The 26,735-nt window shown below is 42.6% G+C and overlaps 2 protein-coding genes across 9 annotated transcripts; one reads left to right on the top strand and one right to left on the bottom strand.

Annotated features, from left to right (window-relative positions):
- The first annotated feature begins 193 nt into the window (after positions 1-193).
- On the top strand, positions 194-11,818 carry MTERF2 (mitochondrial transcription termination factor 2). 7 transcript variants are annotated; one of them, XM_068191068.1, is made up of 2 exons: positions 194-307; positions 7,707-11,818. In XM_068191068.1, exon 2 carries the CDS (start codon positions 7,721-7,723, stop codon positions 8,912-8,914), a length of 1,194 nt encoding a protein of 397 aa, XP_068047169.1. In that variant the 5' UTR covers positions 194-307; positions 7,707-7,720; the 3' UTR covers positions 8,915-11,818. The 7 variants fall into 7 exon arrangements, with proteins under 7 accessions (XP_068047169.1, XP_068047167.1, XP_068047170.1 ...); XM_068191066.1 differs by having other exon boundaries at positions 262-307; positions 7,690-11,818; XM_068191069.1 differs by lacking the exon at positions 194-307 and adding an exon at positions 1,630-1,707.
- On the bottom strand, positions 11,542-26,729 carry TMEM263 (transmembrane protein 263). 2 transcript variants are annotated; one of them, XM_068191072.1, is made up of 4 exons: positions 26,703-26,729; positions 23,191-23,252; positions 18,000-18,069; positions 11,542-14,194 (listed from the first exon to the last, which is right to left on the bottom strand). In XM_068191072.1, exons 3-4 carry the CDS (start codon positions 18,061-18,063, stop codon positions 13,908-13,910), a joined length of 351 nt encoding a protein of 116 aa, XP_068047173.1. In that variant the 5' UTR covers positions 18,064-18,069; positions 23,191-23,252; positions 26,703-26,729; the 3' UTR covers positions 11,542-13,907. The 2 variants fall into 2 exon arrangements, with proteins under 2 accessions (XP_068047173.1, XP_068047174.1); XM_068191073.1 differs by lacking the exon at positions 26,703-26,729 and adding an exon at positions 24,629-24,693.
- Positions 26,730-26,735: the final 6 nt, after the last annotated feature.

Genomic DNA, 26,735 nt, shown 5'->3' with positions numbered 1-26,735 from the left:
CGGGGCCTCGCTGGGACGGCTCTAGGACCCGGCGGACACGGCGGGAGCGGCCGCTCGGCGGGGACGCATTACCCCGCGGAGCCCCCGCGCCGGGGAGAGCGGGGACGAAAGGTGTGAGCGCTGGGTCCGGCGGTGACTGCGGGACGGTGACGGCGCCCTGCCCGCGGAAAGCGCCGCCCGCGCCGCTGCCGCCTCCTCGCCGCTCGCCCTGTGACTGCGCGGGGCTGCGCCGGCCACTCCGCCCCGCCCCCCGCCGCCCATTGGCCGGCGCCGCTCCCACGTGACCGCGGGCCCTCACGTTTCTGAGGTGTGTTCGCTACCGGCGGCTCGCGTGGGAAGGGAGGCCCGGCCGGGCGGCCGCGCACCCGCGGCGGAGCGGGGGGCGGCCGGGGGACCCGCGACCCCGGCGGGAATCCCACCCGCTGGGGCAGCGCGGGGCCGGCGGGCCGCGGCGGGGCGGGCCGGCGGGGGGCGGGGCCCGGCTCTCCGCCGCCTCGCCCGCTGCTCGGCGCGGCGGGACCCGGATGAGCACGGGGCCGCGAGGCGGCTCTTGGCGGCGCCGCTTCCGCCGGGAGGCGCGGGCGTGCGCGCGCCCCCGAGCCTGTTACGTATCGCGGCCCGCGCGCGCCCGCCCGCCCCGGCGCCGTGCCCGGCGGTCCCACCGCGCACAGCCCCATCCGCGGGAAACGGGCGGGGCGCTTATGTAAGCGTGTGCGTAGGGAGCGCCCGCTGGGCTAGCGGAGCTCCGGAGGTCCCTGCCCACCCTGACGATCCTGTGACGCGGGCCGAGGGCTCGTTGCTGCCCGGTGCCGTCGGGACGTGTCGGTCAAAAGGCACCCCCGGGCAAGAGAAAGCGGCTCGGCCGTGCGGCGCCGCCGCACCCAAACAGGCTTTCAAGCGGCAGAACGAGTTAAAATGGTCTCTCTTAGAGCACCGTTAGTAAAGTCATTGCTGAATGGCGAATTTCTCACGCCTGTTAATTACAGAGCTCAAACCACCGTCTGTGCGCTGCCAGCACTGCGGGTTTCCCGGGACCTGCTCCTTGGTTACGCTGCGCACAGCTAACCCTTTGGAGCCTTAGCAGGGCAGCTCTAGCTGCAGATCTGAAAATAAACCTCCACCTGTGGATTGCAGCTCAAATCTACAGCTTCACGGACAAGAGCATAGCAACAGCAGGAGTGGTCTCATTAGAAATAATGTCTCAAGTAAAAGGCAGAGGACCCAAATCAGCAGTACGGACCTTTCTTAACTTAGAGAATTCCAGACAGTTCTTTAAGAACTGTCATTTTTCTTTCTCCTAAAATATTTTTTTCTGCTAAGATCCACAGAAAGTAAAAGTCAACAAGAAGAGACACATGCACCATATGTTTCCCTTCGTGCTCTTCTTTCCTCACTTTGAGTGACCTAATAAACACAGTAATAGAATCACAGAATCATTTAGGTTGGATAAGACCTCCGAGGCCAACTTCTGACTGACCACCACCATCTCAGCTAGGCCATGGCACTGAGGGCCACAGCCAGTTGTTTCTTGAACACCTCCAGGGATGGTGACTCCATCACCTCCCTGGGCAGCTCATTCCAATGTTTAATAACCCTGTCAGTGAAAAAATTCCTCCTGACGTCCATCCTGAAAGTCCCCTTGTGCAGCTTGAGGCTCTGTCACAGCTTGCCTGGCAGACGAGGCCCCACCTGTCACTGACCATCAAGGTATGCCAAGGCCCCAGCCATGATTAGAATCCCTTTCTGCTTGGTCTTACACAAAATTTATTTTTAAAAGGTGTAGCATGTGGAGAGTGAACAGTTTTTGAGCACTGACTTTAACAACGGCATAAATTATGATGAATTTCTCAATTATCACTTTGTTGTATGTAGAAAATCATATTCCACAGCTCATCATTCTGATCCAAGAAGAACATATGGGATCCTGTCATGTACCCTTGTTGCAACTCAGAGCTGGAGTAGTGGGGTCATTGTAAAGTCAAACATCGCTTTCTCAATTAATACAAAGTACGTCCTTATGTGTTTGGTGTTTTTTTATTATCATTATATGCCAAACATTCGGTAAATAATTTTGAAATAAATAAAAACCAAAAAGCAATTCAGTAGTTAATGACCACTGTCCACCAAACTCATTTGAATTCTATAATTTTTGAACACACTGAAGAAGTAGATTCCTTATTTTTAAGGAGAGTCACTTCACAACATAGTTTTTATTTCAAACATTTAAATTGCTTTTCATACTCATTATGTGTCCTGCTAGCTCCCCACAAGGCTGCCACACTGAAGATAGCCCTGAATAAAGTCCAGCATCAACCGGTCTGTCTTGGGAATCCTGAGGTGGAAACAGCCCTTCCTCACTAGACGTTAGAGTTTCATAAACAAATTGCAGTCATGAAAACCATCAGTCTCTAAGCTGTTTGTTGCTACAGGCTGAATAACAATTGCAGTATATCATTAGCATATCATTATGTCAAAACACTCTGGCTCTATCATGCCATGCCTTCTATGTGAGACAGTTTGTTCTTGACTCAGAAATGAGAGAAAGAACATATTAATGTATAATTAATATTGTATTAGGATATATTAATATATAATAGATGCAGACTATATTAATTAAAATGTCAGATCTCAAGGGAAGAGCCACTACAACTTAGTTGAAATAGAAAATAGAATGACAGTTAATCAAGGAACTCACAAAAGTAAACCTCTCTACAGTGTTCTCATGTGAATAACTTTTTAAACAATATTGCTAATTTAGCCCAGACTGTGACTGCAAAAATGAAGAGAGTGGGGAGAAGATAGAAGGGAAAAAAAATAACACGAAGGCATGACGTGAAAAAATAACATAAAAAAGCAAGTGTACAGTACATTTTGTGTTACATATTAGAAGCTATTTTTTAGGTGCATGTTTTTAACATTATTGTATGCATTATATTCACAGACGTTGTTAACTGTTCTAGGAACAGCTGTTATTTAGGAGACCAAGCCTGAACCCTGTTCCTAGAGCAGAAAGTTTTTTTCTATAGCATTTCTCTTCTTCTTTAGCTTTTTCACAGACCCAATAGAGACTAACAAAGATGTAGCTGATAAAAGAAGGGATCACAGAGACAACAGTAGTGATTTTCACTCTCTGGAAGATGTGATCGTGCAGACTTGGAGTTAGTTAAAAAATCTCAATACCTCTAGTAAAATATTTCTAGTCTAGAAATCATTTACATGACTGCTGATTTGTTACTCTAGATGAAAAAGATAAGTACATATGGCCAAAAAAAAATCAGAAGATGGTTCTCACCATCACAGCTGAATGAACTTCTGAAAAGCCACCAGCAAAAATATATAAGCCCAATGACTAGATGTGAATTTACTTATGTAATAAGGCAGTGGTCATATGAAGAAAATACACTGGTGTAAGGCAAGCCTCCCATCATGAAATCGGTGTTACCGAATCAAAAGGATCATCTGCTTCCTGTCAGAGCAAAGGCACTCGAGTAGTCTGACTTTTAAATGTTCCGTCCTTTGCTATTATATTACTTAGAAATTATTATAAAACCATTTTTTTCCTATTCACCCCACTACTTCTCTATGCAAGCTGTTTTAATCCAACGGCCTTTCACTCTCCTAGTGCCAGCCAAGCCTGCTTCGGCAAGCGGCGGAGGCTCGGCCACGTCCAGCGGCGCCGCGGCTCAGCCCGCGCCCCTCCCCTGCCGGCACTGGTTCGTGCCAGCGCTCCCCGCGCGGCGGCGAGGCCCGGCGGCGGCGGCGAGGCCGGTGAGCGCGGCCGGGGGCGGCGGGGCACGGGGGGCGGAGGGGCCGGCTGGCGTTCCGCTTGTCCCGCTCCGAGAGCCGGCGCGGCGCTGAGGGTGGGGCGGGCGGCGTGCAGGGGGAGAAGCCGCGCTGCTCCGGGGGATGCGCGGCGGGGAGGGACCCCGGGCGCGGGGCCCCGTGTCGGCCGCCTGTGGCTGCGGCAGGAGCGGCACTCGGGGCGGGATGGGCCTGCAGCCGCTTCTCCGGTGCTGGCTGCAGGACAACATCCGCCTCCTGCCCCTCCGCCCCCAAGCGGAGTCCAAAGGGTGGGAAAGGGAGGGCCCAGGTGGCCGGGCTGCGGGAGCATGCTGTGCTGGAGAGCCTCGTTTTGTCTGTGCTGAAAGCACCCCCACTTAATGACCAGTGGTTTAAATAGTGCGGCGCGTCCTTAAGAACTTTTCAAATGTCTTGCCTTTCCTGGATGTAAGAAAAAGCTTTGTCCCCATGAGGAAGTTGAGCAGTAGAACAGGTACCCCACAGAGGCCGATGGGCTCCACCCACTGAGGTTTTAAAGACCTGACTGGACAAAGCAGGCTGGATCCTGCAGACCCTGCTTTGAGCTCTGGAGGTCCCTTCAAAGCTGAATTACTCTAGGATTCTCTGTATTTTTTTCTAGAAAGCTTTATTTTGGTCTAGCATGTATTTTATAATTTACCTAATTTCCACCACTAATGCAAAGCAGGGATTCATTTTTTTTAAGTGCATAAGTGTGAATATTAACTGTGCATTAATCTACAAAACTGCAACCTCTCACCACCCCAGATTCCTTCACAAACCATTCAAACCCTGTCTACACTGCTCTCTTCTAGGTAGATACCTACTCTTCTTGGCTCACTCGAAGTTCAGTCTAGGCATTCAGTAGTTTCATTTAATTCGTTACAGCCTACTAGGTTTCCCTGTTATGAGAATTGTAGTGGTCAGCAGTCATACTGTTGCCCTCCTTACTGAAATATTTTGTGAACAATCCAGCATGAGTAAAAGTTTGGGTTTGCTAATTTTCAAAAAGTGATGTTTGAAAAATGCACATTCAGAAATTCACATGAAGAAGAAATCAACCAATTGATCCTTGTATCTATTTCCTATAGAAGATTTACATAGAAGTCTCATTAAATAATGAAACTTACAGCACCCCTTTACTCTTTACATTCAGGTCTCTGCAAGTGTGCTAGCAAGGTAACTTTGACATTAGCTCACTTCCTTATTGCTGTTCTAACACTTGGTGGTGAGAGGGTGCTGCTGGCAGTGAGAGCAAGCATCTTATCTGAGCTGGCTGGGTTTTTTTCCCTTATCTCCCAATTGCTTTACAATCCTCACAGCACTCTAAGTATGTGAAAAGCTACAGTGGGGTCCTGCACATTAGAACATGCATTAGATCCAACAAGAGAGAACTCTGAATTCTTGAAAGCAGTTACATACCTGAAATGTGAATACTGTCATCCATGGACTTGGAAATCCATCAAGTCATAACTCAGATCTTCTTGGTTTCTATAGAACACCATGACATTCAAATTCATTCATGTTATTTCACATGTATTTTGCATAGGGCTTTTTTACAAGGGCTCCTGAGTACCCCTGTCAAATGAGTTTTGGTAAATAAACTTCTCCTTTCTTTTACAATATTCTGTGTTTTTGATGATCCTCACTAACAACAGGGAATAACTGACTATGATCCCAGGTATTTTTAGAAAATGTAAGGCTTATTTTACATGAATGTAATAACCATTCCCATGTCAGATTTTAGAAGATCATAATTTACTATATCAGAATATTTTTAAAGTTCTATAATAGTAAAAATGACAGTATTTTAAGGGACTGCATTACTCACAAGGCAATTTTGTTTAACAGCAGGATTACACATTAAAGTAAAAGTAAGTCATGGTTATTTTTCGAGTTTGTGCTTTGGAAATATTATTTGACATCCCAAACAATTTTAACAACACTTCACTTTGCTGGCTGCTTCTAGCTAAGCTGAAGCATTAATGAAGAAAACCCTGATCCTTCAGAGATTTGCTTATTCTGACTAGACCCACAAAACTCAGTAATACTACTCAGAGTGCTCAGACACAGGCAGTTGTGTCACTCCTGTGGAGAAGTTTAGTTTGCAGTCACTTTTTCAAGACTTGGAAAGGTCAGCACACAAAATATCTGTGACTTACCTACACTTCCACTACTTCCAGGGTTACTGGGAAAAATCACTTGTTCTGTTGTGGGGCTTGGGACAGCATTTCTGAAGGCACAAGGTGGATGAAAACAAAACCATCAGCCTTGGGGTTCTGACACAAGCAGCACATTAAGTAATTGGTTTTGCCTTAGAGGTGTGAAATAACACTAAAGAACAAGCTATCAATAAACAGCTTCTGTTAATAACATAAGAGTGCACATAGGAAATTACATCATATTCTGTTAGTTTATGATGTAATAACATAACAATAGTCTATCTCAGAAGCAGGAAAAAAGCAATCTTAAAGTAAAGATGAGACAAAGGATTTACCTCTGGAAAATATTTAACCTTACCTGGCAGCTAGAAAGAGAATCAATCTACCACTAAAGTCCTCTAAACAAACCACGTATTTTCTCAGACAATGGGCTACAAGGAGGATTCTAGGGCTCTCATACAGCTGTAGAATAGGTATGTTGGTCTGTTATGTAGGAGATTGGACTGCATGGTCTTAACAGTATTTTATCTCCTAAAAAAAAAAAAGACCCCCCCCCCCAAAAAAAATCAACAAAAAAGCCCAAAAAAAATTTAACAATGCTCATGTAGGTACTTTTTGAAGCATGCTATACTGAGGAAGAGGTGAATGCAGCTGTCCAAACGTTCTCATTTTCAGTTTGAGCAGTTTTCAGCATGTTACCAGCAGCAGCTATTTGCAGGATAATTGCAGAGATCAGCAGTTCTCCATTCCACAGTCGTACTTCCAAAGGGCTGTTATGAAAACACCCCCCAGGAAGTTAAAGATACACTTGATGATATTTGTTTGACTGCTGCAGCTCCTTTGCCCCTGCAGAGCAGGTGACAGTGCATGTGGTATTGGTGATAACTGGGCAGCCAGTTTGAGCAAAGGTGAGGTGTGGGGTTGGCCCTGTGGACTCCAGCACAGCCACACTCCTATTCCACAAGGCCTCTGCCTACAGAAGAGACCTGGAGGCAGAAGTAAGGCATTGGTGCAAGCAGCAGCTGTAGCAAAGTACATGTTGGAAGAGGTAGGTGAAGGCCTGGAAATGTTACTGTGTACTTGCTTCCTCCCCCAAAATACCAAGGTGCTTATTCAAACTCAATTAACACACTCAGCTGGAGAAAAACACTTACATAAAGGTTCATATGATTTTTTTTCCTCCCTTAATTATATAGAGAATGATTTCAAAATGAAGTTATGCTGCAAACTGCTGCTAAAGCAGCACTGCGTGGTGGGTCTCTGACATATGAAAGAACAACTCACACTCCAACTAATGCTTGAGAAGTTAAAGCAAATACACTCATAAGAACTAAGAAAGATTTAAGCTGCCATTTTTGTTAATTTAGTGGGATTGCTGTCAAATGAAATTGCATGAATCATTTTCTTCACACAGTGTGAGTGATTTGTAAGGCAGTCACAATGTTAGCTGCTAGAAACGGCTGACAGTTTGGAGCTTGTATGACTGCAGGCATGGATATGGGCAGAGCACTGCCCCACATCAGGTCTGTTGCATTCATGTTACTGTTCCAGTGATGTATCCATCAGAACGTTAACCTTTCAAAAGCAGTCCTTCCCCCTGCTTTCATGTGAAAGCTGGATTTTGCACTAATAACAAAAACCACACTGGAGAGCTATTTCTTACACTGGTTCTGTCTAAACATCAATGATTCTGACCATTAACTTGTTCCTTAAATGTGTTTTCTCAGAGTCGTTGTGTCTCCACAGGACTGATTTCCACGATGCTGAGAGGAGTTGCTCACAGTGCAAAAGACACATTCACTCTTTTGTTGACAAGACCTCAGAGCTGCAAACCGGGACTGAAGTTTTCATCAGTATGGCTTGATGTAGCAAACAGAAGCTTCCTAATACATTCCAGTTACACAACTGATACCAAGTCAAGAGAGGAAAATAAAAAAACCCTTGAGAATCTCTACAGTTTGTCAGTTGACATCACGAAGATACGCAGACTGAAGGAATGGGTCCTTCTCCAGGATGTGGCCTATGTTAAAGAAATTGCTGGTATCTTACAGGAAATGGGAGCAGATGAGACCACTGTAGCCAACATTATAGAACGCTGCCCCGAGGCAATTCTCCACACCCCAGCAGAGATAAACTCTCAAAGAGCTTTATGGCAATTAGTATGCCAGAATGAAAAACAGCTGGTTAAATTAATAGAGCAATTTCCAGAGTCTTTTTTTACTACTGAATATCAGCAGAACCAGAAGGCAAACATACTGTTTTTTCAAGAGCTAGGACTTAAGAATAATATAATCACCAGGTTCTTGACAAGTGCACCCAATATTTTCTATAACCCTGTTGAGAAGAACAAAAACGTGATAGAGACATTACAAAGAAATTATTTAAATTTAGGGGGTTCTGAAGCAAATATGAGGATCTGGATACTGAAGTTATTGAGCCAAAATCCATTTATTTTATTAAATACTTCCACTGCAATCCAGGAGAACTTGGAATTTCTCCAAAAGAATGATTTCACTGACCAGGAAGTTCTACAGCTGCTGTCCAAACTTAAAGGCTTCATTTTTCAACTTAATTCTACCACTATGCAGAAGAGTATGCTTTTCTCCAAAAACATTTTCAAGTGCAGTGATCAAGAACTAAAACAACTAGTGCTGAAATGCCCAGCCCTTCTCTACTATTCTGTTCCAGTTTTGGAAGAAAGACTTGAAGGACTACTGAAGGAAGGAATTTCTATAGCACAGATAAGAGAGACACCAATGGTGTTGGAGTTGACAACACAAATCGTTCAGTACCGAATTAAAAAGCTCTCTGCATTAGGATATGATATAAAGAGTGGAAATTTAGAAAGCTTGAATGGTACTAAAAAAGACTTTGAAGTCACTTATGGTAAGATACAAGCAAAGAAGGAGAGACCAATTTTTAATCCTGTTGCTCCTCTACACATTGAAGATTAATTTGAACGCTGTACTTCAAGTTACGCAAAAGCAAATTAAAAGGGAAGTTGATTCTTTGAGAAGAGATGGAACAAAAGCAATCTTAATCAAGACTGTAGTCTTACACTTTACTTTGTTCATGAGGGGGTCTTGGGCACAACTTCATTATACAGTCGTAGTATTGTAATACTTTAAAATATCATCAGAAGTTACAGTTATGATAAAGGTTGCCTTTTCCTAAGAGTACCTCAGATGTGACATTTTCTTACCTGACAGGGCATTAACTGCCTTAGCTTTTCAGCTCTGTCACTGCACAGTCCAGCCTGTGGTAATGATTAGCACAATTTTTATCTGAGGAAGACAAAAGGAGGATTATTTTTCATCAGTGTTCATCAGTTGGCAGGTTCACTGTCTTCAGGATACGCTCTTGGAGTTCTTTTCCTTATTGCTGAAGTAGCTCTAGCTCCTGGATCCTGACCTGCAATAGACTTGATTTCTTGGACAGCAAAGGCCTGTCCTGAAAACAGGGGCTGGACATAGTATTTTTTTATTCATTGACTGCTATGGTGAGACCCTAGTATCTTTGCATACAAACTATAATGCAAAGAAACCACAGGATGATAACCTTTATATTTCTGAGACTTCAGAATTTACTTATTTTTTCAAATGGTTTGGGAGAGGAAGAAATACATTTATTGCTATTGTATAGTTCTTAATTTCTTCTAGCAAGATTTGGGGACAAGAAAGATTAGGGAGAGACTCAAGTCTCAAATGATGGTAGGAGAAAAGAGTAAGTCATGCTTTTCTATTAGGGGCAACAAAACTCTAGTCTGTAAACCCCTGGTGATCAAACATGACTACCAGATTTGCAAACAGCTGCAACAGTTTCTAAATATATGAGTGACACTGCTTCTAAGATAACACCATATGACAATTGGCAACAAGTGCTGGCTTTCAAAATAGTAACTATCAGACAGCGTTTTAAGTTCTCAGGGGATTTGATTTCTTCTCATTTACAGGCTGTGAATGATAATATAAAACAGTAGCATCACTTACAATCATCTCAGTAGGATTAGGATCAGTGATTTTATTTTGCAGACTTTCCTAAGTAGCTATTCCACACACATTCCCTCTTGACAGCAGAATAAAAGCCAGCTACACACCACCCTCACTCCAGGCATTCTTCAAGGTCATTTTTAACACACATTTTGGCAGCAAGTCCAGGCCTCCATTTCTTAAAATGTGATTTGTAATTTCTGAAGAAAGCTGGTATTGAATTACTGGTCCAGGGGGTGGGCTGCAAGATGATGATTTTATATAGTCTGCTATATTATATGCTGTGCACTGGGGAGGGGCTGGGAACACCTGGTAGGAGCAGTGCAAAGATCCCAACAGCTGAAGGTCTTACATTGAGCACTCTGCAGGCAAATGCAGGCGTGACAGGCGTTTCCGGGGGTAAATGCCACTCCTGCAGCAGTGTGTGCGACAGGGGCAGGAATTCAAGAATGAATTTCAGCATGAAGTAAGTCAGGCTGTGGTACCAGGCTGTGTCTATGCTGACTCTTTCAAAACTCATCATCGTTTTTTAAGAGGAAACTGGGAAGACAGGTGTATTAAAAATTCACAGGAACTTGCCTTGTCACTTTCTGTCATTCCCTGCTCAGCTGTTAAGCAGACCACAATATTATCTGAATTTAAAAGCCTCCTTCCCCTCAGACACAAAACGGGCATTTCAGGTCTCCAAAGCTCTTCTAACACAACCTGTAACTAAGCCAGAGACCTGATTGGTAGCTTAGGAGGAAAAGGAAACCAAGACATACAACAACAGTATTTTCCCTGAATATTTAGTTCTAGCATTTCTACAGGTACCTGTTTTTACAAAGTTCTTGAAACAGCTTACACCCATCACTTAAATTATTTCCAGTGGCAACAGAACAGGAAAAGGATGTATTTTCTTAACTAAGTTACGGCCTGAGTTATCACAAACTCATTTTGCATTCTGAATGTTTCAATTTCTTTTCCCCTTTCAAAATAAAAGCATTCGCAGAAATGTTCTTCTCTACTACCAGATGAAAATTCTGTCAATCCTTCATTCCTAACTCTATCCTGGGACCCGTTTCTCTCTTCTTCACAGGATTCATTTACAATAAAACCTCAGGGAAGCTCCCAGTCACCAAAACACTATTGCTGAAATAGTCAACTTTTCTTACTCACAGTGACTGTGGAGCAGCCTGTAAGCAAGCTTTTCACTACCTAGAGAGCAGTCAGACATACAAGCTGTCTTCATAAACATTTCCCCTTTTGAAACAGGGACTGGGAAAAGGAAAGTGAAATAAAGCTACCACAAAAACAATCCCAAGACAAAAGAACAACCTCACTCCCCCAGAAAATTTCAGTTTCATATTCCATTCAGCTCACTATGATTTTAAAACTGGGTATTCCCAAGCATCATTGACCAGGGGAAAAGAAAATTAGTGCAAAGGATTTTGTGCTGTGTCCGTGCATAGCTTACACACTGAAGTTACAGCTTTTGTTAAGAGCTGGTTGGTGCTAAGTAGACACAAATAGAAGACACTTTGGAACATGGTACTGTGGGAAGATTTATACCCAAGTATGCCTTTCTCTAAAAAACTAAGGAAGCTTTCAAATGTCTGAAACAGCAACAATTTAATGTTTCACAGGTGCCAGGACAGAATTGGAACAAGTTTTTAAGATGAAGCAAGTTTCATAAGTGAATGGAAAACACACAAGATACAGGACAAAGCTCTTTGAAAACAAAACCCATATGCATGTAAAAGTTTCAGTTTACAAGACTCAAAATAATAGCTACAGGATATGTTAAAAACAAAACATAATGGTTGTCAACTCTTTACATACCTAACATTGCTAATCTCAGACCACGCTTGTTTTGCTGCAAGTTTCATAGTTTAAAATTAAAGAATTTAATAAAAAAGTGGGTATGACCAGTTCAACATTCCCATTTACAGAAAAACTATTAGGAAGTTTGGCTGAGTGTCACAAATTATCACTGTGCTCCAAACAGGTGACTCCCAAAGAGTTCAGTGGCAGCATTTGGGGGATATTTCTACACTGGAAACTGCAGGGGAGCAGACCATACTAAATTATATGCTGCAGCAAAATTGCCTCTGATATCCAGGCTAGCTCATTTCTAGAGCTAACTGGTACCTCTAAACAATACTATATTCTATGCATTTTGCCTTTGACTGTAAAAACATAGCTAAAGTCTTCCATTTGTTGCATTGACTTACCTCATTACACCCTTGCAGATCAGAACCAAGCACTGGTGCATCTAACAGAAGAAGCAGATGTCGTTTCTTGGGTTTTTGCTCTCCCCACCACCCCAAGTTCCATGCTTACAAGTATCATGCTTCCAACATGTATGATTTCTGATATAAAGTTGTTACAGAGTGCAGTTGAAGTACCAATAGCTCAGAGAGATTGGGTGACTACAGTACCATAACTGAGACATGGTGTACTTTCAACACCCGTGAACACAGGACTAAGTTTGACAAGTGATATGTTTTGAGTTTTTTTCATTTTTAAAAAGTCCCCCCATACAACCTTCTAGTACAACCACAGCCACTGAAAAAGTAAGCGTACAAGTTCTCCATAGAAACAAAAGTTTTTAGAAAATACTGCATACATACCATGAGCAGATGCTTTCCATGGGCTTCCAAAGAGATTACTTATTTTCAAAATCAGTACACAAATAAAAGATCACAAATGGTTTCTATTTTAAGGCAACCCCACGCTGTGTCATTACAAGTGCATTTTGCCTCACAAGCTGCAGAGGATGTACAGGCGTTCCCATTTGAGGTGTCAACATTTGGAATCTGTCAGTACACAAATTACTTAAATCATGTTGCCTTCTTTTTTTTAAGGCTTCATCTACTGTTTTTGGTTTGTTTTAAATAAAAGTATTGCATTTTACTCATAAATCAAGGTGAAAAGTACAAGAAATGTAGTGAAAATTTCCTTGCATTTGCTTAAACAGAGCAAAAAGCTAACCTGGTGTATCAGAGAGTTGAGAACGGCTTTGCTAGTTCTTCAGTGGTTTCCAGCTACACAAGAATTCCTAGCAAGTTAGACAGCTGTGCTAGATGACCACAAACATCAGCCCATTTTCCACAGGCTGTGATTTTTTCTGGTGTCTAAGAAGTTTATTAGAAGCAAGTTCTCACTTGCAGGAGATAGATGCATATTATTAAATACACCTGAGATGAAGTAATCACATTTTCAGTAAAAACTGAGAAAGTTTCAGATATCAGGATTTATAAAGAGCCTAAAGCTCATGCTGTAAACTGCACTGGAACGACAGGACAGTTCTTTACACAGCTATACCTAGTAAAAAGAGATTTTCTTCTAATAAGGCATTAAGTTAGTTTACTCTTTATGATCCTTTCTACCACATTGTTAAACTTTTTCACTTCTATCTCCCATTCTCATTTCCAACTTCTGCACACCTCCAGTCTCTTTGCTCCGGTCTTCACTGGCAGAATGCAGTCAGGGATAGTTTACAGGCTGCAAGTACAGGTTCATAACCAAGACTGGGTACGTCCAACAGTGCTTTTACACAGCTGAAGGATCCTTAGCAGGAGGATGTGGAAACCACTGAGAACAATAATTGTCATCTCGTTGTATCGATGGCATCACAGAGACTACCAAGTTTCTACATTCACATTTTAGTTCAAAACTGCAGATGTACAGTAAATAACTATTCAAATATGTATTATTCCTTCAGATACACTCAGTTCTATAGTTATCAAGTGTAACATTTCACCAGATACAAAGCTTCAATCTAGACTCTAATAAATCCTCATACGCTGTGCTAGCCAAGCTTCTTCTGTCCTCTTCAGATGAAATCGAGTTACTTGCACAACTCATTAGAAGATAAAGTGTCTAAGACACATGGCTTCTCATGGTCCCAATCTTAGCAGATTTTAATGCCACTGATGCAATATTCTGGAGAATTGAGAACGTCTCAGTTTTGGTTTTAGTCAGATTTGTCCTTTTTCTTTCCTGTTAAAGGCACTTTACTTGCAACAGCAGATCCTACAGCTGTAACGCCTCCAGCTACAGCAGAAACACTTCCTTTGACTAGACCCACTCCCATGGAAGGCACAGATGTGACCGCTGTTTTGGTAATTTCCAAGCTCTTCCCTCCAATCCAAGCAACACCCCCAATCGTGGCACCAACAGCTCCCTTTGTGACACTGAAGAGGCCACCAGTCACACGAGAAAGCATGCCAGCCTGCTGCTGCGGGTGGTCTTTGAGTGACCCTAAGGGAAGAAACAACAAGCAAATCAATCTCAGCACCAGGATTTAAGCATTTTCAAAAAAGCGTTACTCAAAAGTATTTCCTTTTCTAGCCTAACAGTCATTGCACACAGGCTATACCTACCTTGCAGGCTGCTTTTCTTGGATGCTCATACAACACCTAGTTCCAAATAACAAACTACAAGGAAACCAAGAAAAGAGCAAGTGGAACCACAGTGAGCAGAGCTAGGGAATAAACAGACATGAAATAAAGAGGTGAGGGAGTCAGGAGCAGAAATAACATGCTTGGAGGAGAACAACTACTCTAGGAGGCAGCAGGAAAGAAAAGACAGCTCTAGATGCACAGGAGAAGTCTGAGCAGCCCTGCCAACACACTGGCTTTGTACTTCAATACGCCTTAGGAGAACCAGGAGAACAGGTCTGTCCCCAGTGCCCTCACTGCCCACAACTTGCATCCAGAGCACAGAATCCAAGAGTCATGTCCCAGCACTTGTCTGCTACAAGATGAAAACTAGGGTGAACAACTTTCCATGTACTGCCAATACGTTTGTGATAATGCCAGGACTGACCTAGGACTCAGAATTCATTAAAAAACTGTAAAGGTCAGAGTTCCTATGTGTATGCCTGGAATAACTCAAACAAAAGATGCCACCTAAATGAGAGAATTTTCTACAAAACTGACAAAACAGGAAAACAAGGATACAGAATAGTGAAGCCCAAAGGAGTTGAAAATACTGAAAGCCCTTCCAGCTCACACTAGTCTCCTAATTAAGAAATTGATATAGATTACAGAAAGGGTAATGGAAACATAAATTACATATGAAAACATAAATGACAGCCTTTTACTAAAAGCCATGTAATACTTTTGCTGGTTCATTCTAGGCCAGCCACTTTTAACATGGACATCTCCACCAAAAATGCATTGCCAACACAAACACAGAGATCAGAATTTCTGTTTACATATAGAAAGTCTTTAAAGCATCGCACTCAGAAGGAAGTATGCAGATTCTGCTATAAAATCCAGTGTCTAGGGATTATTCACTAGAGGATTCTTGTAACCAGATGAATAAAACTTGTAACAAATTTGGTCAGAAACTGTTTCATTTCCACTTAACTGGTTCACTATCATCAGGGTGAAATAGGCATAAAGTTTTATCCCACTGAATTTTAAGAGCTGATTTCACTGAATCAGAACTGATGTAAGCAAGAAATGATCCATCGTAACTAGCTTTAAAACTAATAAGAGAAACAAACAAACACAATCTTTATGTATTTATCTTTACCTTACTTCAGGTAGCCAGTCCCCTGACATCTACTCTATTTCACAGGTGTACATATAGAATGTTATGGTGTGTAAATAACTCCTGGTAATGGCTAGCACATTCCATTTGCATCCTGTTTGCATTGTCCATGAGCTCTAGCAAACACCCAGCACTGCGAAGTTTTATTGCCAGTTGATTTCTGTCCTAGGACACACATGCCTGGTCTCCTTTTTTCTAAAGAGTATGTTTCCAAAGAGTATCAGATCGTGCCTAAATCTAAGGAGACCGGCTCAGTCACTTAGACATGGTGCTGATAACACTAAGGTTGTGGGCTGATCCCCACGTGGGCCCTCCACTTAAGAGCTGGGTTCCATGATCCTTGTGGGTGCTTTCCAACTCAGAATATTCTGTGATTTATGGAGCACTGAGAAAATCACACACAAATTCCCTATCCAGGAGTTGGCTCTACCAGGCCATCTTGCAGCCAGCTTCCCACTGAAAGGAATCCAAGAATGAACAAGAGCTTGAATGAACATAGTTTGCAAAGGTTGGCGCTGCTTGCAAGGCAGAAAATACAGCAGTAGAAAAGCACTACTCATAAAAAGCAGGAGCACAAAAGCTTCTTCTAAACATTCTTTAAAGCCTTTGGGCACCAAGCTTGTTGAGCATGATTTGAACAAACTAGAACTATTTCTATCTTTAGGAAAAATTGCAAATTGGTTTCAGAATTGAGCTTATCCTCTAAGGAGTATTTTGGCAGCCTGTTCAGAGAGATGATTTTGCCAGCATTGAACTGGTATCCTTCCATCCACATTTGGCCATCTTTCTATGATGGTGTAAGTGTATCATGTATAAGGCCTTGCACAACATCCAAAATGGGGTTGTTTTGCAAGGGTATTCCAATATTTTAACTAAACTCGTAAAGCTTGAAGACTGCATGTGAATCAGAACCAAAAGGGAAAAGCCGATGGAGTTTACATTAAGATGAGCTGTACTTCATTCTAGTCCCTCTAACTTCACCAACTTTCTCCATCTATTTAGACTTCATATTCAAACTAGTTATTGTCATACTGAAAGAAAACAGTGCACAGAAGAAAATAAGTCTTAGCTGCTCACAGATTTTAAATAAAACTTTGGAATAACCAGTGATGACCAAATTCTGTCATTACACTCTGGATCTGGAAAACCTAGTGAATATTCTAGGAAGATAAAAAATGCCCACTTGTTTCACTGCCTTACTCAATAAAGAATTGATTCTAGTTTTCAGACCACTGTTCACTTTCTACACATGATGTTTAACATGTATAAAACACAATTAAATCTTTAAAGCAAAAAAACCCCTAACAACTAAGCAAGCAAAATCCAGCCTTAAAAATCAGACTTGAAGATAATACATTAAGGTGCAGTTTCCAATCAGGCATTTGCTATCAGAAATGCTTCTGAGATCTTAACACCAAAAGAGCGAGATTTTTTGTCCTCACAAGATGCTACTGTAACAAGTATAACAGAGCTGAAGAATTACTGTGCCATGAAAAACTATTTTCCCTTTCCTCTCATCTTCTACTTGTGTTTCTTGCCTAATAGTTGTTAAGAATAGAGTGAGCTACTCCACTTCAACCCTTTCTGCTACAGTCAGTGGATAATACTGTTGTTCAAATGAAGTAAATTGTTTGGTTATACAACATATAAAAGCTGAGGTGAAAAAAAATCCCAGACCAACAAACAGAACTTTAAAGGGCCGTTATAAACTGACGAGCAATGAACTGAGAGGAATCATGACTCACCGACCTCTACATCCAACACAATTGGTTTTAAAGCACAAGCAGACAGAACACACATAAGAACGTGGTTTTTTTACATGCCAAGAATGGCTTTTGATCTGGTATATTTCCAGTCACATTATGCAAAAAGGACTCTGCTCAATCCTGCTGTCCACAGCTTAGAAGAAACTCTGCTCATTTGCAACTGCATTTCCCCTGCAGATCTAATAACCAATTTAACATTCAGTTGGTTCAGGAGACCACGTTGTCACTGCATTAGCAAAGTCAAGTGCGTGCTTGATTTTAAGAAACCATGAGATTGTGAACAGTTGGAACCACTGTTAATTGTATGATGGAAAACAGTCTCCAGAAGTAGTAATGAAGTTCTATATATTTTTAATGCATCTTGCATAAAAGTTACATGCACTATGAACACAGCAACGTGTCCAGAAATGAAGCTGGGCACTTTACATCTCACATAATGAATAGCAGAAATAAATGCGCATTAGATCAATTCATACCTCTGCAAACTAATCTGCAAATTAAGTCCTTCAGTAACTGCCCATCTTCTCTATAATTTATAGGTACAGTTGTTTACTCAGTTATATTCAGTGCCCTTTTTGTAATCAGGATAATACAGAAGGGAACAATAATCCAGGTCCATCTCATCCAAGGGTTGGTTTGTTTACTGTTATGTAAAAGAAAGTTAAAGTGTTCAGCTTGCAGATCCATTTTTAAAGAGAGAACTGATTAATTTACTTCATATCATGAAAACTAATACATACCTTCTGGTGGTTCATCATGAACGTATGATGGGACTCCCTGTTGATTTTTGTCCGTTTGATTCATTATTGCCTAAAAAAAGAAATTCACATGTGCTATTCATCTTTTCTGGCAAAGCATAAATGTAATCCATGAATCCAAAATTCAAGTAGATTAAGTTCCACAAAGAGAACTACTTTTTCATTATTAGACAAGCTAGCAGGTGCTGTCAAAATGCTCCTATTTTTATTATCAGACTGTGCTTTTGCATTCTTCAACCAGACTCAATACATAAAAAAGGAGCTCTCCACCACATCAGCAGGCTTGGTGAGAGCTGCCATACACACCGAGTGCATCTCAAACCTAAAAAGCAATCAGGAAGACAACAAGTAGGAAAACAAAATAGCTACTGCCATACAAGAGCTTATGTTTAAGTACTGAAAACAAAAAGCCTAGTGATCATCGAGGTGGTGGGCACTAGAGAAACAACAGCAGCATGCCTGTGAGATCTGCTGGTACTTGGAAAGCTGTTTAAAAACACCAAGTCCTTGCAGCATAATTTGAACAAATGCCATGAAAACAAGATGGAAGAACAGCAACAGAAACACACAATTTATCTTGATACAGAACTGCATCAATGGTGTGGCAATAGGAGCAGACCTAAACTGTTTCAACTCTGTACAAACTCTCCAATGGAAACATTTCAGGGAAGATTTCTTTACATAAGAAACTGTTTCCTAGAGCAGCTCTAGAGCAGCAGTCCCTGACAGGGGAAGCATAGGAGAAAGCTCAATCAGCAGCTCTGCTTACAGATTTTTTCTCTGGAACGGAAGAAAGTAATAACCAGTCCAAGTTTCCTTCCTGCTTTCCTCCCCCACCAAAGTATGCCTTGATACTAAGTCCTGCCTCCTCCCCTGAGTCCTCCTGCTAATCGTGCTTTCCCTCCTCAGCAAGCACCAAGGTCAGATAAAAGAAAAACAAGTCACATTACACCAGTCAGCATCCTTGTCTCTTTTTGCCAGTGACCTCTTAGTTCCCATCCCTCTGCACAAGTCTTTAAATAATTTAATTTCTTTCAGGAGTCAACAAGCACCACAAAAATAATTCCTGCTTCTCTTGCCGTGCCCAAATCTCATTGTACATGCTCTGGGTGAGAAAGCAGTGGCTGGGATCTGAAGAAGGAATGTGGAGGCAGAAGCAGGTGGGAAGACTCATCTGGAAAACAAGAGCTAAAACCCTCACAGTATTATTACGAAGTTAAAAGATCACACTAAAAACTGGCACCCACATACTAAATAATAGACCTTTGGATGAGAAGCAAGCCTAAACTGAGTATTAAAGAGTCCTCCCAATCAGCATGAAGGGTATCAGTTCAGGGCTCAGAAAACACAAGAAGCTGAGCAGGAAAGCAAGCAAAAATACCAACTACCAGGATGGCCAGTTTGATGGAAATGCTGATCAAGTACCACTCAAATGCCAGAAATGTAAACATGTCAGCTAAGAAATAGGAAAGGATCATATGATATCCCAAGGTGAGAGGAAACCACAAGGATCACTGAAGTCCAACTCCTGGCCCTGCACAGGACAGCCCCAAAAATCACACCATGTACCTGAAAGTATTGTCCAAACATTTCTTGAGCTCTGTCAGGCTGGTGCTGTGACCACTTCCCTGTTGAGCTGTTCCAGTACCCATCTACACTCTGGGGGAGTCTTTTCGTAATATCCACCCTAAACTTCCCCTGACACAGCTTTATGGCATTCCCTTGGGTTCTGTCACTGGTCACCAGAGGGAAGAGATCAGTGTCTGCCCCCCTGCTTCCACTCATGAGAAAGTTGTAGAGTAACAACTCATCAGGATCAAAGACTAAAACACATGAGGGCTAAAAGACAATTTTTAAAAGTATCAATTATAGAACTCCTTGTTATTTTTTTAAATCACAAATAAGAGGAAGAAAATTAAAAAAAAAAAAAGAACCTGACCAATCACAGGGAGCAACTGAGGACAATCAGATTCTGAGAAAAGACCTGATTCAGATACTACACGACTTCTTTGCATTCATCTAATGCAAGATGAAAGAAATACAACATTATCATTCTCACTATGTGAAGTTCCATGTAGGTTTGTTGCTTTTTTCCAACTTGAAATAATATAAAGCACTGTAAGAAAGGGTAGACAGAAGAAACTGACAGGCCTGACATTATTAAATCAAAATATCTGTATCAAGATGAAGCAACTATGTTCCTAATTAATGTCTGGCCATTTTGGTCATGAAGATGATTACTCTACCAGGAATGTGGAAGGAGCTTAACCACTGCCTTACGGAAAGTCCTAAAAAGAGTAAAATAAAAGTCAGAACCTAGCAAGTCTTAATTCAAACAAATGAAAGAAAAAGTGTTCAAAACAGTTTTAAAGCAGACTCAAGACAAATGAGTAAAGCCAGAAGTAAATTATTTTTTATAAAGAACTACCTCCATGAATTTATTTGTATCCAGACAGCATGTAACTCCTAAAAGAACACCAGAGGAAATTGCTTGTTTGAGCTTCCAAAATGTTTCTGTTAACAATTCCACATAAGAGATTCAGAAAAGTTATCTAATCTTAAAAGGACAGAGATAACACTGTCAGGGATTATCAAAAAGTTCAGAGGGGAGATGGAGTAAGTTACCAGTTTTGGACATGGGTAGAACACTAGAAACCATCACAAGACTTCACACAAGGTTTAGTATTTTCTGCTATTAAGAACATACTGAACACAGCAACACACAGCAGACACAGCCCAGATGAAGCTCCTAGAATCTGTTTTATATGACATAACACCAGTATTTAATTAAGATAAGACTTGTCCAATAGGAAGAGTTAGAGTAAGACTGGCAGACAAGACAGGTAATTCTCCACAGTCTGGCAGATTTGGTTTCAGTTCCTGCAAAGCTAAATGAGCGAAGCAATGTATTGGCAGGGGAATTTCACAGCAGAGTTTCTAGCCTAGTTTAAAAGTATAATAAAAATTAAAAATTAGCAGCACATATAAAATCACAGCACTATATACAAAAAGTGGTCCAGATTAGGCATTCCTTCCCATTACCTTTCCTAGAACCTCAAGGTCACATAATTGTTGATCCCAAGCTTTTCCTTAAAAGTTGAATAGGAATATTACACAATACATATAACTCACGTGTACTGGTTTAACACAATTGCAACAGAAATGCTTCACTCACTTGCAACTAGACAGACCCCAGTGGTCTTTCTTCAGGCACTGGCAACCTGCTGCTATCAGGCCCCAGAAGTCAACGGAGAACTCCGCACACCTGAGAACTGCAGCTAAGGCAGGTACGTCACTGTTGGTAGGACTGAATTTGCTCTACAAAGAAGAGAGCCTTCAGTGGTTTGCAGATCAGAAAGTTGAAAACTACTGTTTAATGGGTGGTTCTACAGGTGCCTGGAAGCACCTGTGTGTGGCTGGACGGGATAATCTTGAAAATTTCTTTCAACCTTGACGATACTATGATGCTGCAAGAGATGTCCCCAACCAATCCGTACGAGGCTTTACTCACAGTTCTGTGATATCAGGGCAAGTGAGAACAGAATCACATCACTGTCAGCCTGACCCAAAACACAACTTGGCACACAAGATCTCAAAAAGCACAATTCACGTCCTTTTGTTTTTCTGTAAAAGCTCTCCAGGGAATCCCAAAATCAAAACCAAGATCCAACAAAGAACTTCTACAGAAATTTTTCAAATATCTATGTTGCAGTTTGCATGATGCATCCTCGTATCCAATTTAACACCTCAGGAGACTTGAAAGACTCTGAAAAGTGATGCAAAAATCCTGTGTACTAAACAAAGTGCAGCATATCTGGTGAACAGGATATGCACAGGAGCATGTTTTAAACCTGGCTCCCTTCCAGAGACTTAAGATGAGTATTTCTATTGACTGGAGGTCAAAGGCCTGGAATAACCACTTGGTGGCAGATTACTTCATCCAGTCTTCAGATCAAAAGGGCAAGAATACAACTTTTTTCTTCAAAAACTGGAGATGGAAAAACAGAAACCACTCACTACATTTTACATAATACCATGGAGGTAAAAGCACTCAATGCCTCCTTTGTCTTTTAAGATCTAGGTTTGTATGTCCTGCTGTGCATCAGAGTCCTCCAGTCAACAGTGTAATCTAGGGGAGGGTCCTGTTCAAGATTTCCGCTGAAGCTGCGTCCCCGCGGAGAAGAAAAACCAAAGTTCATTAGACCAAGCAGAGATTGCAACTCAGCTGAAACCAAAAGCAGTGACCTGGAGATGCAAGTGTAAGACTTTCATGCAGAATTAAGTCATTCAGACACGCTATAGGTTAAGGAACTTTGGAAACTTGGAAGCTGCCGATTCAAAGTCCCCACTATACACTGAATCATTAATCACAATGATTACCAGTACTGCAGACGTACGCAACAAGGCAAAGATTTATCAGAAAACTGAACTTTGGAACTCTTCTCGTAAGTTTTCAGAATCTTCTTCAAAGTACACTAAGACTGGCCAAAGAAAAAGGGAAGAAGAAAGCAAAGAGATCTTTCTTCTGCATTTACATCCTGTGATGCCAAATTCACTTGTGTCACTGCCAAAAAGCCTCCAGCTTCATTTAACATATTCATTGAATGATGACATGGAATAAGGCAGGATCTCCATGAGGCCTAGCAAAACTCAAAGGGACATTCATGAAGCAGAAATCTATCATATCACTGGCACACTCCAGTTTCCTTCTTCATCTGTGTTTTCTCATGTCAAGAAGTGGAAGCAAACCCAGATCTTAGAACAGGGATAAATGTCAACTACTTATTGGGGTTCTTCCCCTGTGTGCCTATGAAGATGCTATTCATTCAAGAGATAAGGGATAACTTCTCCTCTTTCTTAACAAAACATTAAAATAAATTGTAGCCTTCATACAAAAAAAAAATTTTAGAAATAATGATGGAAATCACTCAACTGATTTGAAAGAAAACATACTTCCATTTTGTCAGAATATTAAATACATAGAAAGCTTAAATGTTTTACACTGTGGTTAAAAAAAAAAAGAAATTGTTTAGAAGAGGATTTATAATTCAAGAGCTATTTATAACATTAACAGTGTTTAAGATCCTGAATGGAAGCGCCAAGAAGCTCTAGAAGTAATGGCATAGCCACACGTACATTCACATTCAAGCTGACTGAAATAAAACTTACTCACCAAATATATTCCTTTGTGAAGATTTCTAGTTAGTTGTTTCCACAAAAATATTCTGCACACACCTATAACAAAGGCAGAACATTAATGACATCTTATGGAACAGTGACTGTCGCATACCTGCCATGGGTGTACAGTGGGAATCAGGAACACAAATCCCCACAGTATGGAAGAAGCACACTTGGTACGGCCTTAAGATGCCACATTTTTAGAGATTTGTCACCAAGACACCAATTCCTCCTGGTCAATGAAGATTGCAATTTTATTCGCTCCAGCCTGCCATGAGGATTGCTATGTAGCACGATAATCCATGTTAAAACACAAATGCTCCTTAATGAGCCTGCAGTTCTTGGACAGTAATTTGTGTAAAGTTTTAGCCTTCCATTGAGAAGTGGGCTCTAACCATTACAGATGTGTAACTTCCCGAGTTTCAGCGGATGCTCTTGGTGTCTTTCCGAGTTTACAGAAAAAAAGCCCTTCTGTTTCAGCACAGCAAACCTGGCCCAAGCAGCAGCCAGTGAGAACTGGCTTGTTTCAATGCCACTACTCAGATATTTGTGGGTAGCAATGAAATAACCCAAGGATGAGGCCAATTTCAGCTGGCAGTTTCATGCTGCTCCGAACGGCTGCAGCAGCAGCAGCCAGTGCTGGAACTTTCACCTGACAGAGCTGCAAACAAATCCATCGCCCTGTCTTGTTCCAGCACAAAAGAAGTTATCTTCCTTCTGGCTACCAGTTATGCAGGTAGAAAGCCTGGCTACAGAGCTGTTGGAAAACAAACAACCCTTGCCACATGAATAGCTCTTTTTTCCCCTCTTTCAGCAGCTGCAGCAAATTTCAGAATGACCCTGATGTATTTCACATACATGGAAAAAATTATTTTAGGTATGATAGTTTAAGAATTAAATTTTTGGAAGAGCAACAGTGCTCTACTCTCCAAATTAAACAAGGAAATAATCATGAAGCCAAAAAAGGTAATCCCAACTATGGCTGCTCTTCAGAGTACTGCTCCAAGCTGCACAAGCAACTCCTCACTATCAGCTTGCTGCCTTACTCCTTGGATTAGGGCTTGTAATGTGTCACAGGCAATTGTGCTCAGTGCTCTTACACACAACCCCCAGAGCACAAACAACACAGAAATGTCTGTTTCAGTCTGTTACTCCAAGGGAGAAAGTTGACTGAGCTTCTGCAAGAAGAGTCAGTGCTAACAGCACTAAAGTACAAAAACAAATCCAGGCATATAGAAAGCATGTAGGTAAAAACCAAGAGCACAGCTAGTATTTCAGTAAGTCTTCAGTTTAAAACTCAAGTTTCAAAATTCAGATTTATATACAAAGCAAGACTGGCTTGGAAGCAAGTGTGCTACAAAAAAGAGGCTGCATTTTCAAGTAAAGACCACTAGAAGTTGATTAGAAGTTTCCAGGTGTGAACCACAACTTACTTCCAAGCCTACAGCAGGATGGGCTACAACTTCCTCCAAAAGAAGTTGCTGTAAGTAATGCACATAACAGGCTCAGAGTATGCAGGGTACTGAACACAGCTGGGAAGCTAATGCAACATATCTGTATTAAAAACCAAATACACCCCCATGATTAAAAGCAAAAGAGAGGTATAATATCTCTTGCAAAAAGCCCCTTAAATCTGCCCAGGACATTACTCTAACATATCTACCCTGGATGGCGAATGCACCATTTCTCCATCACTGTCAACTAAAATATAGATCAGGATCCAGAAGAGGCTCTACAGAACACCTGATGTTGGCAATAAAGTTTTCTCTGATGCAATGATTTACAAGATATAAAATCAAAGGTGGCATGAACCAGAATTCCCCTTTTCTAGTTCTCTAAAACTGGTTCCTAAGAAGTACGTGGTAAATTCCAGTAAGGTGCAAAGCACAGCTTCAAAAAGACCATGAAAACTCCATTTTACCTGTTTTGTCATCCTCTGTCTCCTCCTAGCTCAGTTTTCAGAAAAGCCTTCCCCATTTCTTTTAACACTTTCCTAAAGCCTAAGCTCCAGATCAGACTCGGATCTCCTTTTACAGAAGACCCTCAAAGACAAAACCTGACTGTGTCTAACAGCCAGCGATAAAGCAGCTTCTGAACTTCCTTGCTACCTCTGCTAATGAAACAGTCTTTTCCCTAGCATCCACCACCTGTTTGTTGGCTCCTACCTGACACTTAGACCTGGTCACTTGCTGGACAAGGACCACCTTTCAGTTTGCACTCATGCAGCGCTGTCCATTTCTACACTGAGGAGGCAATACTAACTTTTCTGAATATTTAACCACAGTTAAACACAAAGCTTTACATGATATGCTGGATAATATTTACTGAGCAGTCTTAAAACTGATGTGCATACAAACCACTACCTAGATATTAAATTAAGTAATATTGTATGTACCCCTCCAGTTATACAGGGGCATCCCGCCTGAAGCAACACAGTGGACACACTAAAACAAGCTACATGCACTTGATATTTACATTCCTTATGGAGGGACATCCTGATTCAGAGTTCTCATTTTCACCCCAATTCACTGAGCAGAAGGAAGCATTTAATTGCATCCACAGAGGCTGTCTCTGCAGTTCATACAATGACCAGAACTAGGCATACGGCTAAAACAACTTGCCTTGATTTCCACGCCACACCACATAAACGCCTAGCCTAGGTGAATGTGGAAAGCTAAGCTGGTCCCAAACAGTTCACAAAAAACCTCTTCATATACTACTCCATCAAGCTAGACTCGAGAGACATGGATGAAACAAAGAGCACGTTACTGCAGCAAACATCTGAACACTGCAAAGTTTAAAAAGAAGAAAACCCGAAATAAAGCTTCTACTGGGTCGGAAAAATTCTCGAGGGAGAACAAGACCATCCGGGAGCCAGGCCGAGGCGAGCACGGCTCCCTCCGCTGCCCTCCCTCCCAGGTGAGGGGGCCGCTCCTCCATGGGCGCCCGGCCCACAAAGGGTGCTAGCGGCAGGGCAGCGCAGCCCCCCTGCCCTCGGTCCCACACCCGAGGAGCCGCCCCCCCTTACCCTCGGGCGGCCGAAGCCCCGCAGTCCCCGCCGCGTCCTCCCCTCGCAGCTACCTGCGTGCCCAGCGAGCTGCGGACGCGGCCCAGCAGCGACCCCCGCTCACGTCCCCGGCCGGGCCGGGGCGGGCACCGCCGGCATCTGGGCGCAGGGCGGCGGCATTGACGTGGCAGTCAAGGCCGCGGCGGAGCCGCTACACCCGGCCCGGCCCTCCCACCCCGCGGAGCCGCGGCAGGAAGCACAAAGGCGGCCGGGCTGTGCCCGCGCCGAGGGCAGGTGGCGGCGGCTCCGCATCCCCGACCCGCCTCTCCCGCCGGCGGCCCCGGTGCTCTCCCGCCTCCTCCCATCGAAGTTCCCCTTCATCCGCGGGGAGGCAGAGGGGGCGCTCGGGGGTTGCTCGGCTGGCGGCGGGGCCGGGGGTCAGCGGCCGCTCATCCATCCATCCATCCCTCCCTCCCTCCCTCCCTCGCCCCCTCACTCACCGCACGGCGCTCACGGCTCGCTCGGCCCGCCCG

The sequence above is a fragment of the Anomalospiza imberbis genome, chromosome 5 (assembly GCF_031753505.1).
Source record: "Anomalospiza imberbis isolate Cuckoo-Finch-1a 21T00152 chromosome 5, ASM3175350v1, whole genome shotgun sequence".
NCBI lineage: Eukaryota > Metazoa > Chordata > Aves > Passeriformes > Viduidae > Anomalospiza > Anomalospiza imberbis.
The sequence above is the reverse complement of the archived record's forward strand: the minus strand, read 5'-3'. Positions and strand labels throughout refer to the sequence as shown.

Coding starts and splice junctions, on each gene's coding strand:
- MTERF2 (XM_068191064.1), top strand. CDS start 4,249: ATGAGGAAGTTGAGCAGTAGAACAG. Junction 4,274..7,706: donor GAAGTTGAGCAGTAGAACAG/GTACCCCACAGA, acceptor GTGTCTCCACAG/GACTGATTTCCACGATGCTG.
- TMEM263 (XM_068191072.1), bottom strand. CDS start 18,063: ATGAATCAAACGGACAAAAATCAACAGGGAGTCCCATCATACGTTCAT. Junction 14,195..17,999: donor TCATGATGAACCACCAGAAG/GTATGTATTAGT, acceptor TTCTTCCCTTAG/GGTCACTCAAAGACCACCCG.